General features: G+C 42.3%; 1 protein-coding gene across 6 annotated transcripts in view; it reads right to left on the reverse strand.

Moving 5' to 3' along the window:
• Window positions 1–405: 405 nt before the first annotated feature.
• The window catches only part of tsc1b (TSC complex subunit 1b), a 35,276-nt gene continuing 17,154 nt past the window's right edge, over window positions 406–18,527 (reverse strand). For 3 of the 6 annotated variants that reach the window (XM_061799590.1, XM_061799588.1, XM_061799589.1), the window contains exons 9-22: window positions 18,039–18,157; window positions 17,463–17,628; window positions 16,252–16,373; window positions 12,779–12,866; window positions 11,900–12,040; window positions 11,047–11,707; window positions 9,849–9,892; window positions 7,778–7,944; window positions 6,526–6,708; window positions 6,334–6,444; window positions 5,424–5,537; window positions 5,118–5,344; window positions 3,999–4,169; window positions 406–2,141 (exon numbers count right to left, since the gene is read on the reverse strand). In XM_061799590.1, coding sequence (XP_061655574.1) covers window positions 1,457–2,141; window positions 3,999–4,169; window positions 5,118–5,344; window positions 5,424–5,537; window positions 6,334–6,444; window positions 6,526–6,708; window positions 7,778–7,944; window positions 9,849–9,892; window positions 11,047–11,707; window positions 11,900–12,040; window positions 12,779–12,866; window positions 16,252–16,373; window positions 17,463–17,628; window positions 18,039–18,157 — 2,999 coding nt within the window. In that variant the 3' untranslated portion in view covers window positions 406–1,456. The remainder of the gene's footprint in view (window positions 2,142–3,998; window positions 4,170–5,117; window positions 5,345–5,423; window positions 5,538–6,333; window positions 6,445–6,525; window positions 6,709–7,777; window positions 7,945–9,848; window positions 9,893–11,046; window positions 11,708–11,899; window positions 12,041–12,778; window positions 12,867–16,251; window positions 16,374–17,462; window positions 17,629–18,038; window positions 18,158–18,527) is intronic. The other 3 variants (XM_061799593.1, XM_061799592.1, XM_061799591.1) reach the window with 3 other exon arrangements.

The following is an 18,527-nucleotide window of genomic DNA, read 5'->3' on the forward strand; positions in this document are numbered from 1 at the left end:
AAATATTGCAGCACACCTGCCTCACAGCTCTGAGGTTCAGCTTTCAAATCTCAGCTCTGGCCTTGGTGAGTGAAGAATGCATGTTCTCCCCACAGCAAGCAAGCCCTTCTCTGGGTAGTCCGGCTTCCTTCCAAAAAAATGCATTTTTAGTTTAATTGAAGACTAACTGTCCATTTGTCCATAGGTGTGATTGTGAATATGAATGGTGGTTAGTCTATACGTGCCCTGCAATTGGCTGGCGACCAGTAAAGGGTCACCCCACCTCTCGACCAAAGTCTGCAGGGATCAGGTGGATGGGGGTATTCATAAATATTATATATGTATATATATATAGTACTTAATGTCAGAACAGAATACAGTATTCTCTATACACATTCAACGGTCATAACGACAAACCACTCAGTATTGTAGTGCAAAACATTGAAGACGACCTTTATTGTTCACAGTTAAACACAAGCCATTGCTTTAAGAACTTCCTTTTTTGCCATGTCATCCACTCAAGAGTCCTGGTTGCTTCAGTTTGTGCAGATTGTCCCCTCCATCTTAGGTTGCTGTAATTACTACGGTTGGCATTTAAAGTGGATTGTTGAACATGCTATAGATAGCGCGGCAGAAGGACATGACAGCAGGAGATCCTGGTGGACAACAGGATTTAGAGAGAGGACAAGAAACATCATCGGCTGTTGGTGCAGCAGGGAAAGAAAGCAATTGGGTGCCAACATGAGGGGAAACACTTCTGTTAAGAAGTGTGTGCATTTTGTCACAGTAAACGATTCCTGGTAATCTTGAAAAATATGATGGTCAATACTAATATTATAGGTCTTGTATTATAGGTCTTGGTCACTTCGTTATCTAAATTCATATTTATATGTGAGCATCCTTGATTGGATAAATAAAATTGTAAATACATGTCAGAATGTGGTACAGTATATCTATAAAATGCATAAATAGTCATCTGTTTCTACCACTCATACACTTTCCAATTTGCAGTAAATAGAATTTGGAGGCAAAATGAAGATTTGTGTGTCATCTGTTTGTATGTTTAACATTATAAACCACACGATCATGGCGTAGGGCCAGAGGAGCTTTGTATGGATGGAGGAAAGTGGAAAGATATAAACATTGTTGTTGAATGGACCATTTAAAACTCACCCAAATTCCCAAGTCTCAAATGGCAGTTTCGTTTTCTGTTCACATTCTGCTTGTGTTATCTTAAAGCATTTTAGTCGTACCCGAGTTCACGTTCAAAATCTCCAGTGCCAATACATAGTTTTGTCTACGTCTCAGGATGATTTGGATATTAAAAAAAACAAAAAAGTGGGGGTGAATCCTGTTGTCCACTCAGAGGAATGGAACAAATAATACTGCCTCTTAAAGAGTTTCTGACATATTACTCTGACTGATTTTTAAATCCTTTGAAACTTTAGCTTCGGTCTTCCCGGTTCACTTGTGTCTCTCAACTGGGCTCATGATGTGTTTCATTGTAGTCCATAATCTTTAGCTGCTGCTGCCGGGGTCGACCAGTCCCCAATGGGCCCCGCCCTATCTTCCTGCGGGGGCTTTCCTGACTTGGGGCCTGCTGCTTGGGCTCACAGGAATCCTTGGTGGGTACAGTGAAAGAAGCAGCCAAAGTAGGGGTCGGAGTTGGGATGGTTGGCATGGGAGTGGGAGCGGGCACAGGACTGAGGTGGGCAACGGAACTCGGGCACGGCAACTCCGTGTACAGTTCAGTCTTCAGGCTGTGGGCAAGGCCAGCAAGACGTGGCGGCTGCAGATGCTCCTCCTCTTCTTCCTCCTCATCATCGTCGCACTGACTCTCGCTTTTGTTCCGAAACAGCTCGCGTGCCCTCATACCAAGGAAGCTCTTGGCACTAGGGTAGGAGCCTACAGTAAGTGGTGTGTCAGATGATGTCAGAGTTGCAAGCAGGTTGGTGTGGGGGCAAGACGGAGGGGGATCCACTATTAGAGATGGGCCCGACTCCTTGCTGCCGTTAACCGAGTTGGCAGTGGTCTTGGAAGATTTGGTTTCCTTTAGTTGCCCTGGTAATAAAGTGCTGCCGTTGCCGCAGGGTGAGTCGTGTGGTGGTCTATCCATCGCCTCATTGGTGCAAGTTTTACTTGGTCCATCATGCACCAGGTTGCTGGAAAGGAGACAAATATATTTTAAACCACAGAATTTTAAATAATTATTATATTATATAATTAAGAATTAGTTGAGAATACAAATCTCAATAAATGAATTAAACAGACTGTAATTGACCACTACTCACTGTGGATGGGGACCCAATAAAGGAAAAATGTGCATGATTGATCCCCCCCAAAAGGTTTATAATTGCCCATATTAAAAGTTTAAATATATATATATATATATATATATATATATATATATATATATATATATATATACACACACACACACACACACCACAAACTATGATCCTCGTTTTACCCTTACCTTTAAAATAAATTACTTACAGATTACTTGATTTTGAAAAAATGGACTGGAAGTGGCAAAGACTCTCACCTAACTTGTTTAGTCAACAACTTCGGCTAAGCTTCAAGCTCCCCCACAACACACAAAACCTCTCTCTCACTCGAGATGTATCTCTTCAACATACTACTTTCCTATAAGTAGCAATATGATAAGTGATTACAATATGTGTGGAATTTTCTTGGAGAGAAAAAAAAAAAAAAAAAAACATGGAAGGAGCACTTCAAACACCTCTAAAATCATCCACAGCAAAAAATAATGGATTACTACTCTACTGCCCACACTGCTCTCGTCACGATTTATGTTGCAGTTGTGCTACTTAAGTCGAATGTTTGGGGCAAGTGACACCATTTGAAAAGTCTGGGTAATTTTGACACATCAACTTGGAGAACCCCTCGGAATTTTGGACCTACGAGCTTATTGGTGGGTATTTTTAACTTAAATTTATCAGCCACCGTAGAAGGGGTTCTCCAAGTAGCAGATGAAACAAAAAGGTCGAGGAGAGAAATAATGAAGTTATACCGTTTGTAGTGCCTTGAAGACAAATTTAGAGCTAGATGAGCAGGAACTTCCTAAAGCTTAACGACAATAAAACCGAAGCTATGCTCATCGGCTCCAAATCCACCCTCTCCAAATTACAACACACCTCAGCACCACCCATTGCAGTCGCCCTTTATCCCCCCCAAGTCAAGTGTCTCGGCGTCATTCTGGACAGTATCCCTCTCATTTGCACCTCATATTCAAAACACCACCCAGACTGCATTCAGTCACCTCTGCAACATCTCCAGACGCCACCCATCACTGTGCCAATCCAATCCTGGTTTACTCATTTGTATATCCCACATCGACTACTGCAACTGCCGCCTCACAAGGCACCCCACCAAAATCATAAACAAGAATGCAAATCATTCAGAATTCTGCCACCCCGATCATCACCCCTGTTCTCATGCAACTTCACTGCCTGCTTGTACATTACCGCATACACTAGAAAAACCTCTTCACCTATAAAGCTCCCCACAACCTAGGCCCACTTACCTCTGCGACCTCGTTCATGAATACACACTCTTCCGCACCCACCGCTAAACCTCTGCTGGACTGCTAAACAACATGGGTGCCTGAGCCTTCAGCTGCTCAGCACCCAGACACTGGAACTCTACCCCCCCCCCCCCCCCCCCGCTACACATGAGACAGTCAGACTTCATCACATCATTTGAATCCCAATTCAAAACTCAACTGTTCAAACTGACATATTCCTTGTAACTGGACGCTGTGTACCTCCACTTGATTTTTTTATGTTTCTGTTTTATTAATGCTTTTGTTTTCCATAATGTGACCTTGGGTGACTTGAAAGGCACCTCCAAATGTATATTATTATTATTATTAATAATTCAAGTAGACACAATTTCAAGCTCAGAATAAGATGTTGATGTTTTAAGCAGAAAATACAGTGTATTTTGGTGCAATCCAATTACAGTATGCTTTGCTGTACTGAGTTACACTCCCAAACCTGGAGTCAGCAGATATGTGTCGGTCAGCTTTGACCCCTGGTGGCAAGCCAGCACTGCTAGTCGGACCCTCCATCTCAACTTTGCTGTAGAGCTGCAGGATTTCAGTCTGCAGTTGTTGGGTGATTCTCTCCTGAGCCTGGTACCTGCTCTCTGAGGCCTGCAGTTCTGCTCTGATGAGAAAACCAGATACTATGACAAAGAGTGTAAGACCTGGTACACACATGAGGATCAGTTGCAGACCCCATACATGATATATAAAAAAAAAATAATAATAATTTTTTAATCTGCCATTTACAGTAACCGTTTTGGTTGTACTGCGTGTTGGGTCCGCCAATAATTTCAACACAAAACACCACACACAAAGATTCTGTTCTGCCGGTGATCTAGAAACAAGTCCTTCAAGGCAGAAATATTGCGTGATCACACATGATCCAACAAAAATGAAGAACAAACACTTCCGGATATGTTGCGCAGATGTTTCCCAAATGTTTCCGAAGGGACCAGAGGCGGGAGTGCTGTAAAACGGTATGTCGTCAAAAAAGACTTTGGAAAATGCCACTGCCCACTGGGGAACCCACATTCATACAAAAAAAACGACATCGGGTAGAACATGTTTGCTTTTATTTATGGCCGCTTCATTGTTCCTCAGTACGGGTGTTTCTTTGATTGGCTATATTCCGTTTCACGCCACACTTCACTGAGTCATGACTCAGAAGTAGTTATCTTTCCTCACAGCTGAAGATTTTTGGTTGTAAATAAAATATTGAAAACATTTAATATTTAAGATTGTTGGCCCCAACCCATTTTGGACACTATTATCGGGTCAAATTCACTCATAACACACATAAGACCACAGGATAAAATTATGGGCTAATCGTATAAAACATTGCGTTTTATAACATGGCGTTTGTCATCTTTGGTCGGGAAGGGGTAAAATTGGGAAAAAACAGCCCAATTATCTCCGGGCAAAGTTGGTGAACTTGAAAAGTAAGGAAAAGATAAACTAAGAAAAAGTAAACAGAATTATGCAGAAACACATTGTGGACTTGCAAAAAAGTCAAAATCATCTTATACATTTAGAGGGGATGTCGATTTTACCTCAACAAACTGACACTCACTTTGCTTGACATTTCACATCCTCAAGAAACTTCTTCTGTTCTGCGATGAGGTGTTCTTTCTTGGAGAGGATGGTCTCCAGCTCAACGGTTCTCTGGTGGGCTGCTTCAAGTTTCTGGCTCTGAACTAGCAGGTTCTGTCTCAGAGCCTCCACCTCCTTCCTGTAGGACACTTGTAGCATCTGGGCCTCCTGGGTGGTGGGTCGCTGCACATGTGTTAGAGAGGTAAACTACAGGGATCAAAGTCTTGTGAGTATTTGTTATTTTCTACTAGAAATCATCCATTACGAAGCCATCCTGCCACCATACCTTGGTATTATCTGCACCTACATACTGCATGGACAGTTTATGTGCCTCCCCAAGGAGCAGTAGCTGTTTGTTCAGGAAGCTCATCTGCTGCTGGGTGCCCTCACTGTTGCTTAACTGAAAGAGGCGTGAGATTTAAAAAAAAGTTAAGTTAAAAGTTAAGCAGTGTATTGTTTATCAGCAGATATACACTACTGGTCAAAAGTTTTATTAGGACACCCCGATTTTTCCAGCTTTTTTTTTTCCCCCCAAATGGAAAATTATGCAGTTCATATATATAAAAGAGAAACAGAAAAGAGAGAGCACGGTGGGCGACTGTTTAGCACATCTGCCTCACAGGTCTGAGGACCGGGGATCAAATCCGGCAAAGCCGGCCTCGCCTGTGTGGAGTTTGCATGTTCTCCCCGTTTCTGCGTAGGTTTTCTCCGGGTACACCGGTTTTCTCCCACCTCCCAAAAACATGCGTGGTAGGATGATTGAAGACTCTAAATCGCCCATAGGTATGAATATGAGTGCGAATGGTTGTTTTGTCTATGTGTGCCCTGCGATTGGCGACCAGTTCAGGGTGTATCCCTCTTGCCCAGAGTCAGCTGGGATAGGCTCCAGCACGCCCGCAAATCTAGTGAGGATAAGCGGTACGGAAAAAGGATGGATTGAAAAGAGAGTGAGTGAGTGAGAGAGAAAGAGAGAGAGAGAGAGAGAGAGAGAGAGAAAGAGCGAAAGAGAGACTTGTCTATAGTAAGGACACACAGGCAGCTTTTTGTCATTATGATTTCCTTGTCTGCATCCTAAAAATTTACCTATAAAAAACAATGAAACGGCAAACAAATCCTGACAGATTGCAGTCATAGAGTTCTGACACAAGCATACAAGTGTTGCCAGCAAAACTGAAACACATGTTAAAAATGTTTACCTTGATGGTCATCTGTTTGAGCAGGTGCCCAGTGTGACACACTCTGTTATTTGCCCCCTGAAGCTCTGCCTCTAATTCACCCATCCTTTTCTGACACTCTTGTAACTTGCTCTGCAGACAGACAAAAAGAAGGATGAAAAAGAATTTCCAAACCTAAACGATCAGTGACATAATTTGTATAATAACATGTACCTGGAGCTCCTGGTTCTTCGTGTAGTAGTCATCTCGTCCCTGCTGCAGCTGTCTGATCTGACTGTGCAGACGGGTCACCACAGTCTCTCGGTCGTCCCACAGCTGCCTGTAGCGCTGCTGCTCTACCTGCAAACTCTCCCTCAGAGACAAGATGTCCACACTCTGCAGGTTCAGTTGGTCCTTCTGCAAAGATGCGCACAAGGTAGTCAGAAGAAGAAAAACGAATGATTAAAGCTAAAGTGGAACCTCGAGTTAACGGACCCGGAACCAATGGACTTTGGATTCAATGGATAAAACGGTAGTCTCCGGTTAGCACTCAAAATGCCACCTTTTACTCGGACAAAGTCAGTTAGTTCCAGAATTGGCTGCTGTTTTTTATTGGCGGAATCAACAGACAGAGACTGGTAGTTCCGGCTTCCGGGAAAAGCTGCGATTGTCACATATGTAGACTAGATATTAGACCTCGGACTCAAGGTGTATATCCCAACGTCTTATACGTGAGGACGTGCACAAATGACTGCCGAATCAGATTTGAATTGTGACTCCTCGTACTATTAAAAAAATTCAGATGTATTGTAAAATGTCATAGTCCAATCAACGAATAATCCAATGTCACTATGTGAAAACGATCTATAAACTTAACTAATATTTAGTTTTGCATCCGTATATTATTGCAAAAGCTATGAAACATTTTTGGGTATGGAATCTTTATTTCTCTACCAGAAAACGGTACTGCCAATCCTCTAGCGCAGGGGTGTCAAACTCATTTTTGTCATGGGCCACATCGCATTTATGACTTCTATCGGAGGGCTGCTACGACTGTGGACCCGTATAAATGAAAGATTACCTCATATACTGTAATTACAGTATATACAACCCATAGATGAATAACCAGTTTTGAAATCGGAAGCCTGTAAAAACATTTTTTTCAACTATTGCACTTCTTTTCGAACGGAGGTTGGTAACAAAAAAATGCTTGCAAATATCTCAATGGTATTACACCAGAACAGAATTAGTGATTTTGATTTGCTTTCGCGGGCCACAGAAAATGATGTGGCAGGCCAGATCTGGACCCCGGGCCACCAGTTTGACACCTGTGCTCTAGTGGCTGAATCTAAAAAGTGTGTGCGTGCGTGGATTTAATTTTGCATGGAACAAAAAAAAACTAAATGTTTCCATATGTGGGATGACGCTTTCCCCCCAAAAAATCTACAAAATTTGCTTTGGAGCAGAAGGACACATGCACACTCACCATGGCATTGTTCTGCTCTTCAAGTGCGGTGGCGTTGATGATGCGTCGTAGGAGGCGTCTGTTGCGAACAGCGTGCTGCTCTCTCTTGTAGCGCTCATACAGCAGCTGGTTGTGCAGCAGGAGCAGCTGGCTCCGCAGCACGTGAAGCTCGTCAGATGGAGCTGACCCTGAGGAGATCACCATAATAATTGTGCAACAAATACATGGTCATAACACTGACAAATATTATAAATGAGTCATAATTTCAGGTCTAGCACTTCATAATAGAAGATGAGGATTCAAAGGGAACAACAAATTTACATTAACATTAATACATAACAGCTGACTACATAAAATATGCCTCCCAGTCGAGCTGTCCTGTCACATCATCTTGTCTTGACCGATACATTTTGCAATGTGTATTTAATACCTAATTTAGGCATTAAACCTCCACAATGAAATAATATGATACAAGTGAAATATCTTTTTAATTTGGCTCAGTATACACCAACAATATGAACATCAAACAAATCAGCATTGCGCTGCTGATTGATAAACCTAAATTAGTTTGTTGCAGTTCAGGTCTGTCTCATAACATGACAAATGATTAAATACTTTTGCATCCTAATTGCATTATGTAACTCTAAGCACATGTGTCATCACATTCAGATACAAAATTATTTGCAGTGCATCTTAATTGCATTGTGTAAATGTGTTACCACTTATCAGTTTGTCTTCTTGAATGTTTGATAACTTCAGCGAGTTGTATAAGCGGTGTAGAAAATGTATGCATGTATTGTTAAAAAAACTAAGAACAAAATTCTCATATTTGCTTGTAATGTGTAATGAGTGACCAATATACCTCATGTCAGGGTTTTTGATAAGTTTGCCTTTTTGTATGCACAAAAATACCACAATAGATTTAAAAACAAGTGTGCAAAAGAGTGCAGACATAGCTTTGATTTTTCACAAAAATATAGGATTTAACCAATTAGGAATTAGTCATTTTGTACAGAGTTCCTCAATTTTCGAAGGCTCAATCGTATTTAGACAATTGGGATAACTGTAAATATAACCACATGTGTTGATACTTTGAAAAAACCATTTGAGGTCAATGACTTCCTGAAGTCTGGCACCTATGAGCATCACCCAGTTCTGAGTTTCCTCCCTATAGATACTTTGCTTGGCCTGCAGGTACTTTTAACTTGCTGTTTGTGTGTGGGTCTTAAAGGTTTTTTCTTAAGTGACACATTTGCAGTACGCACTACTTGGTCAAGATTAACTCAAATTTGGTCACTGAATAATATTTCCCTTCTTTGCCTTCGAAAAGTTTTGAGTTGCTCTAGCAGTATGTTGAGGGTCATTATCCATCTTTATTGTGAAGTACCATTAATTTCAGTTTTGTAGCAATTGGCTGAATTTAAGCGGAGCATAGCCCTATACACCTCAGAATTCATCTTCTATCAAAAGTCACATCATCACCAGTGAGCATGTTGAATTAGCAGCTATATACTGAACTGTATATCGAAGCAATCAAACTGCCCCAAAGCAGTTTTTACTCACCAATTTCACCTTGGTTTCATTTGTTCTAAGAATCCTGATTTTTTTCAAAAATTTGACTATTTTTCCTGTTCATTAATGTATGCTCACAGAACAGAGTACTAAAACTGCAATGAATCAGTCTATGTTTCATCCATCCATCCAGCCATTTTCTATACCGTTTCTCCTGTTCAGGACAACGAAGGGCTAGAACCTATCCCAGTTGACATTGGGCAAAAGGTAGACTAAACCCAGGACTTGGTCACAGTTTTAACCAACCAGCTATTGACTCCCACATTTGATTCTTGCTCGGTCTGACTGAGTCTATGTTAAGAAACGGAATGTCGTTTATATTGAATAAGGCTTTGAATTTCTAATACGTGTCGTTCAACACAATCATTGTGGGAACACTGAACAACTTCTCCCAGTTTTAATTTGGTGCACACGTTCCATCATGACGCTTCACTAGTCATGCTGAATAATGCACAATGCGCAACATTCAGAATAGCTTCTTTTATCAGTGTGCAACAGTGTAGAAGAGGGAGTGAATTACCTCCAAAGTGTGTCCAGTCAGCTGACTTACTTGGCAAAGGTAATCTGTAGAAGGAGAGAATGGAAGAAAAACCTTTCCTGAGATGTTTATCTTCTCTGGAATCAAATCATGTCAGTCAGGCTACGCTTACCAAATATAGGATGCTGTGAATGTGACTTTTTGGTACTCGTGCAATTTGAAATGAAAATGAATTTTGATACACTAAGCTACAGTCCCAACAAAATATTGAGTTGTTGGAAAGTGAATTGAACTTTGACATCAAGTTAATAAGACTGACCTTTTTGGATATTTAGTTAACAAATGAAGACAGTATTTGGCCAACACAGCAAAAATACCACATCAAAGAATTTAGTATTTTAGTTCTGCTGTCCGACTGACTGAACATTGCCATTTGAGAAAACAATGAACGATTCTAGTTCTGTTTAAGATACAGCAGTATCAGTGGGACTGTAGACTAACAAGTTGGGTCAGCAACTGAATAATACTAACAACTATACAAACCTTATTTACTCTAACCCTACTGACTCCATAGGCTGCATGGCGAACAGCATATGACCCACTGCTGAAGTTGGGCACCCATTTTCTACAGCATGTTGGTAGGACATTGACATTACCACCACAAAATGTACTTGGAGACAAACTATACGGTATGCAGTGTGTGTGTGTGTGTGTGTGGGGAGGGGGGGGGGGGGGGGGGGGGGGGGGTAACAAAGTGTAGCAACAGTTGTGCTACATTTATACATTTAACCATTTCTTCTGAGATGATCATGTGGACCTTTGTTGGTTGAATTCTCCTTGACTGGCTAAATTTTTATTAAACTCGGATTTTCCCTTGAGGAAATATAATTAGTACAGCACAATAAACTTTACTTGAAAAGATACACTGAAAGGACAAACCAGGTGGGCCATACTTTTTAACAAGTTTCATGGTAGGCCCCTTAGTTGTCACTGAATCTTTATTGGAATTCTGAGATACTCAATTCAATACATGCAATTTTGGATGAGTCGTTTGGAAAAGACCTTTTTGTCTACCCAGATTGCGGCAATATGAAAGAATAACTCCATATTTCCTCTCATTTCCACTTTCTGCATGTGACCCGGCATCAAATACATTCATCCATATAGTGTATTATAACTAACAAACGAAATGTAGGTATGATATCAAAGAGGAGATATATAAACAGCTAAGGCATCTTACCTCTTAAGGACTTTATCATGAGTGTCGCTCCCCTGCTGAACAAGGCGATCCAGCACCTCCAGTGGTGAAGCAGTCATTACCCCCTTCTCCTCCCCATCCTCCAGCCCTTCTTCCCGTCTCGAAGGCCTCTCCAGTGTCGCTTTGTGGACCGCCTCAGATGTCTTCTGGCAGATGTAAAGAGAGGCCGCTCTGGGCAAAGCCAGGTCAAAGAACACTTCGTATGGCACCGGGGCAGGGGTCTTGCTGCACGGACTTGGCGAAAACATTCCAAACTTTCCCACATCCTCTTCCGGGGCAGAGGGGCTCCAGTGCAGGTGGTGATCAATGGGTGTGAAACCTGAGAGGAAGGGCCAGGACTGATCAAGGCAGATGGCTGCACTCCGGCTGTCTCCTATTCCCCCTCCTTGTTCACTCCCAACATCAATGGTGCTTGCAGTATTCTCCACTTTATCTGGTGTTGACACTGGATGGCGTGTGTCCAGGATGGACCCTCCAAGCTGGCTGTTGGTGACGATTTTGTCTTGTGCCTGACAGCCAGTCAGAGTCTCAGTGGTACGGTAGAAAGGAGAGTCGAAACCCCTCAGGCCTGAAAGCTCCTGCTTAACCTCTGTGATCTTCAGCTTATCCTCTGTGATCTTGAGCAGCTCCTCTGTGATTGCCGCTAAAGATTTTTAAAAAAGCAAATATGGAAGATTTTCAGCAAAAACAATAGGTAGGTGCCAAGCATTTGCTGCTCCACACAGAGAAACTGCGCATTCAGAGTTTATGTTCTAATTATTTGTCCAAAAAGTATACCTATGTGACTCACAAATGTGGATGTGGTTCTGAAAAGCACAAAAAGGTCAGTTCTCACCCTCCTCTTTTTCTTTTTCCGTTCTCAGCTGGAGCTCCAACTCCTGTTTCTTCATGAAAACTGAGAGCTCCGTCAAAGTCATGGACACATTCGCAGCATCTGCAGCATCTAATAAAATGCATCTGTCACAATTGCTATTGACTGCAGGAATCAGAAGTGTTTAACAAAAACAAACATGTTAGAGTCATGTTGTGAAAGGCTGTCAAAATCTAGAATCTGACTGGAATAAAACTTATTTAGCAGCACTAATAGAAGTAGATTGGCACTTGACTATGAGCAAGGAATGACACGATTCAATATTTCAGTCTATGGCCGATAAAGTCGCTGACTCGAGACTCAAGTGTCACAAGGGAAATTACCTGTGGATGACAGACGACTCTCAGAGCTCTTTATAATTGCTTAGTCATCCATCCATCTATCTATTTCCTATACCACTTGTCCTCATTAGAGTTTGAGGTGATCTCGGGCCTATCCCTGCTGACTTTAGGCGAGAGACCCTGGACTGTGTACTAGTCAATCGCAGGGCACTTATAGACAAATCCTCACACCAATGGGCAATTTAGAGTGTTGAAAATGCATGTTTTGGGACAAAACAGAAAGACACCTATGCAATCACGGAGAGAACATGACAAACACATGAGAGTCCAAGTATAGATTCCAACGCAGATCCTCAGACATGTTGGCAACTACATCACTGTGCTGCCTAATGTCATTAATCTCAAAATCCTTTATACAACAGCTAAAAAAAAAAATAACCATGTAAAACAATGGCTCTGACCACATTCAGCTGTCCTCAAGATCAGGCATTTATGCAGAGAATAAACATTATGGGTGAAAATTGATTCTGTGTAGATGCGAATGTGATGAATCATAACATACCTCTGTTTGTGGCTCTACTTTTCTCAGCGTCTTTCACAGGTTCCTGTCTCACCAGTACAGGTTTACCACTGTCTACATGTCTGCGTTCCTGAAAAGTCCCACAGTTTGTTTTTGAATAGTCAAGGCAAGCAAAGGCTTGTTATAGCCCCCTTTATCACAAAAGATCTTCACAGGCTTCACAAGCCAACAGTTAACAGGGATCAACAACATCCCCTGGTCTAAAACCCACATACATGTACAACAACAACAAATACCCGAAACCCTATTTGGGGAAAAAGGAATAAAGCTTCAGGACGGATCCTCCTTCAGAGCTGCCAACCTATAAAAATTCACTTTCAGGACAATTTGCCCAAATTTGTCTGAATTTCCATATTTTCCAAAGTTAGTCAAGAAAATTACCATGCGACAATCATAATCATAATCCATCCATCCATTTTCCATACTGCTTATCCTCACTAGGGTCGCGGGCGTGCTGGAGCCTATCCCAGCTGTCATCGGGCAGGAGGCGGGGTACACCCTTAACTGGTTGCTAGCCAATCGCAGGGCACATATAAACAAACAACCATTTGCACTCACATTCACACCTATGGGCAATTTAGAGTCTTCAAACAACCTAACACGCATGTTTTTGGGATGTGGGAGGAAACCGGAGTACCCGGAGAAAACCCACGTAGGCACAGGGAGAGCATGCAAACTCCACACAGGCAGGGCCGGGATTTGAACCCCAGTCCTCAGAACTGTGAGGCAGATGTGCTAACCAGTCGTGCCGTCTCAATCATAATCATTACTAAATTATGGCTTCAATAGTTGTCGTTTATTTATTTATTTTTTTCGTTTTTATTACATCAACGTTGTAATGGTGGACGCAGTTGCAGCCTGAATCAAAGTACCAGTAATTCAGTATCCAGTATTTCGACGTTCCATCATCAAAAATATCTGTCTCTATGGTTTTAAACCCTTGTTAAAAAATTTTAATCAAAATAAATTAAAAAAGCAAGTCTATTAAAGCAGATTAATCAAATCTCAAAAGTCAAAATTAAAACTCAGCACTGTATTTTGCAAATAAATAAATAACATTGCTGATATACTAAATTTATGTATGGACAATAGTTTTGGATTCTATTTTGTGCCATGTACTTCTTGTACGTATACAAGAAGTACATGTAAGAAGAAGAAATATAATTACATCTTCTCGTCCATGCTACTTATATTACATATTTACAGTATATTTCCTCCCCTCCTGGAGCAGTCACCTTATCGTGGTGGAGGGGCTTTTGTGTCCCAATGATCCTTGGAATTAAGTTGTCTGGGGCTTCAAGCCCCTGGTAGGGTCACCCATGGTGATGAACAAAACAAATTGATGTAGGTATCCCTTGCCCGGACGTGGGTCACCGTGGCCCCCCTCTGGAGCCAGGCCTAGGGGTGGGGCTCAAAGGCGAGCAGATAATGGCCGGGCCTGCACCCATGGGGCCCGGCCGGGCACAGCCCGAAAGGATAACGTGGGTCCACCTTTCCACGGGCTCACCACCTGTGGGAGGGGCCATAGGGGTCAGGTGCAGTGTGGCCGAAGTCAGGGACCTTGGCGATCCGATCCCCGGCTCTAGGAACATGGAATGTCACCTCTCTGGCAGGGAAGGAGCCCGAGCTGGTGTGTGAGGTCGAGAAGTTCCGACTAGTTATAGTCGGGCTCGCCTCCACACACGGCTTAGGCTGTGGTACCAGTCCTCTCGAGGGGGGTTGGACTCTCTTCCACTCTGGAGTTGCCCACGGTGAGAGGCGCCGAGCAGGTGTGGGGTAAACTTATTGCCTCCCGGCTCGGCGCCTGTACATTGGGGTTCACCCCGGTGGACGAGAGGGTAGCCTCCCTCTGCCTTCAGGTGGGGGGGACGGGTCCTGACTGTTGTTTGTGCCTATGCCCCAAACAGCAGTTCAAAGTACCCACCCTTTTTGGAGTCCTTGGAGGGGGTGCTGGAGAGCGCTCCCGCTGGGGACTCCATCGTTCTGCTGGGGGACTTCATTCCTCACGTGGGCAATGACAGTGAGACCTGGAAAGGCGTGATTGGGAGGAGCGGCCGCCCCGATCACAACCCGAGTGGTGTTCTGTTATTGGACTTCTGTGCTCATCACGGATTGTCCATAACGAACACCATGTTCAAGCATAAGGGTGTCCACATGTGCACTTGGCACCAGGACACCCTAGGTCGTAGTGCGATGACCGACTTTGTGGTTGTGGTAGTGATCAGAACGGAATGGGAGATCGACAGGCGGATCGGTGCAGTGTGCGCAGTGATGCGGAGTTTGCATCGGTCCGTTGTGGTGAAGAAGGAGCTAATTCGAAAGGAGAAGCTCTCAATTTAGCAGTCGATCTATGGTCCTACCCTCACCTATGGTCACGAGCTGTGGGTGAAAGCGAAAGAACAAGATCCTGGATACAAGCGGCCAAAATGAGTTTCCGCCGCAAGGTGTCCGGGCTCTCCCGTAAAGATAGGATGAGCAGCTCGGTCATATTTATATTTATATCTCTAAATACGTATTAATTGGCCTGTTATTTAGTTGTTTAAAGTTGGTTACTCTCCACAAAAATGCGATTCCAGCCAGATCTACCTACTTGACAAATGTGCTGTATCACGAAATCATGTATTTCGATGTTTTGCGACTGCATGACGATAGCGTAGCAATTAGCATGGCTTTGACATTGTCTTTGCCTATCCACTCCTTGTCCTCACTTCGTGACCCTTGTAAGAAGCATGCTAAGAAGTGTAGTTTATTCACTACCATAGAGGCGATGATGACTGCGTTAACACCGGACGCAAAGAGAACTTTCGCCTCCGCGGCTTGGCAGCCGGGGACGTAATAAAATAGCGTGCACCAAGCCTCAGTTCAATCTGGACGCGCCGGTAATATCAGACGCTGGATTTTTTTCCAATATCTGGAATCAGTGTTACGCCGTAACAAGTCATCGTTAAGTGATTTCCGGAACATTTGGCAGCTCTGCCTCTTCCATGATGACCATTGCTGAATGGGGAACGTTGATACAATAAATACATGATATTCAATGTTATTTCAAATAACAAACGGCATGAGAGTCCATTTGATGACTTGAACTTCCGCAGGTAGACGCCTCTGTTTGCATAAATAAACATCTGGTAGAGGAGGGAAACTTTGCTGAACTGTTTTGTGAGGCAAACAACCAACAAAAATTACAGCTATCACATTTTTTTCTCTTGTATATTTTCTGCTGTCTGCAGAAGGTATCAAAACTGACAAAATGACTCCAGACTTCTCTTTTCAGGTGGAACAAAATGTATGCAGAAATATGTCAAAACTTGCAATCATAAAAATAATTTTTTTTATAAAATTTATAAATTTATAACAAATAGCATATGAACATTGAACTGTTATTTTTGTTTTTGATTAGGTTTATACAAGACAATTTACGAAATGTCCGTATGTGCATGTGCATTTTAGCTTACTTTTCTGGGTGGACTGGATTGGACTGTGTTGGCTGGTAAGGAGATAATAGGAAAGTCATCCGATAGGGTGGGTGGTGGTGATGAGGTGGCTGGAGTACTGGAGGCAGATGTTCCTTTCCCTCCTGCTCACAATAAGCATACAAAACACAGTTAAAAGAAAAATTCCAGACTTTTTTTCTTTTTAATCTAAACACTCATTTAAACCGGGTATTTGTGGATTTCAGGACGTCACATTTAAGACTTAAGACCTTCTTAGCACTGCCATTAACGGCTTTGGAAGTCAAATATCCATGTTAACTGGGAAGGCTGGCAGTGAATGAGTAAAGCCCTCATTCACTAAATATGATCAGCAAGGCCTTTTAACACTGCACTTGGTTTTCTCAGTGTTCGCCGCAGGGCAGCGCAAAGGACAACGTGCCCCGGTGCAAGCTCGCCAAAATTTGGATGTGCTTGAGTAGCAGCCTAGCCAGGAAGGAACAGGGACGCATTTCTCTCTGGGTGGTCTATTGGTGTTAACACTCTGCAATCACTCCGCCAGCCCCTCTCCTATTGGATCCCCCTTCTGACGTGACCTCGACGCCACTCTGGAATTAAACCATTTTTTTTTTTTTTTTTATTTGAGGGCGTGACAAATGCCCATCTTGGCATTTCGTCCTGGTGCCCTCTCAGCACATACTGTACAAAATGAGTGGGTTCATCGAGGGCGCACTTCACGTTGCTGGATGCAGTGTGAAAAAACAATGTCTCACACTCAACACAACTACTGCTCTGTAAGTCAGATCATTTTCGTTTGAGCATTCCATGGTCGAACATTGACTACACAATTTAGTATTGTTCACAAAGACATTGTGAATCTTGGAGAGATTCCAGTGAGTCTGTCATAGTAGTATTGACTTAGATAGCCAGCTTACTAGAAAAAGTATGCGTGTAAGGTATAGAGTAAAAGAGACTCTTTCATTAGGTTTTTCAATTTTTCACATTTAAGATATACACGTCCCCAAAAGGTTGCCTCCACTCTCACAGACTCCATGTCCAAATTATTCCCCAACTGCATTTCAAATTACCGTAACTCCTCGCTACTTTGAGCAATTTTAATCATTCAAAGTGCCCATGAAAGCTGTGAAACTAATAAATATATCTATAATTATGGTACTAAAAGGGTTAAAGAGTTTTTAAGGACTAGCTTGTTTAAATGTTGGAAATTAACTCACCTGAATTGCAGTGGAAGCGGCTTGGAAGGTGTGAGGCACTGTGGGAGAGCTCAGAGTTGGGCGACATGCCTCTAGATGAAGGGGGCGTAGTCATTCCGCACAAAGAAGAGGGGCTCCACAGTGGGTCCTTCCCGCCATAGGAGGAGTTAGGTTCACTGGTGGAGTTCTATAAAAGAAAAACAAAAGCTTTCTGATTGATTCTGTGACTTTTTTTTTGATTACATTATACACCAGCCACAACACTATGACGATTTGTAATTTTATTATATATATATTTATCTCTCTATACCAGGGTCTTTTACCTGTAGCGGGTGGGAACGTCTGGAAAGTATCCCCTATGATAAAATGGACTGCCTATACAAAGGTAATATTGCTCAGTAACAATGCTGACACAGTCAAAGAGGTACTCATATACCAATATGTTTATTATTGTGGTGGTATTGTTCAGTGGTGTAGAACTGTAATATATTACCTACAACAAATGTACTTATTTTTCTGGTAATTGGATAAATTGACATTATTCTACTGAATAATAAAACACTGAGTTTCAGGTCATCTGCTTCTTACTGTTCTTACCTGCCGCTTGGTGGTCTGTGGGCTACGATTAGTTGAGTGTGTCCCTGAGAAGGGGGGCAAAGACAGGGGCGGAGGCAGCGGCTGCCGTGGAGTGGAGAACGGGGTTGATGAAGAGCTTCCTGTTGTCAAGAAGACAAAGGGTCTACAAAACATTTCTGTAATGGTTTTCATGATATTTTAGAATTAATTGTTCACTAACCAAAGTCGAAAGGCATCACTAAAAAATTCTCAGTTGTAACAGTACTCAGGAAAAAAATAAATTTAAAGTAGTAACAGGAGCACAATTTCAACTATATTAAATTTATATTAATACAAGAGAGAAAATGCTAAATAAAAAAATTATTTCATCAAATAAACTTTACTTGTACTTGATAACAGCCTTATTTGAGTCAAACAACTGATGACCAAGATAAGAACTCGAACTAAAAAGGCCTTTTTTGAAAGATAATAATCATATAACAACAATAATAATAAGCCTTGTGACAAGTT

This window comes from Phyllopteryx taeniolatus, chromosome 15 (assembly GCF_024500385.1).
Source record: "Phyllopteryx taeniolatus isolate TA_2022b chromosome 15, UOR_Ptae_1.2, whole genome shotgun sequence".
Taxonomy (NCBI): Eukaryota; Metazoa; Chordata; class Actinopteri; order Syngnathiformes; family Syngnathidae; genus Phyllopteryx; species Phyllopteryx taeniolatus.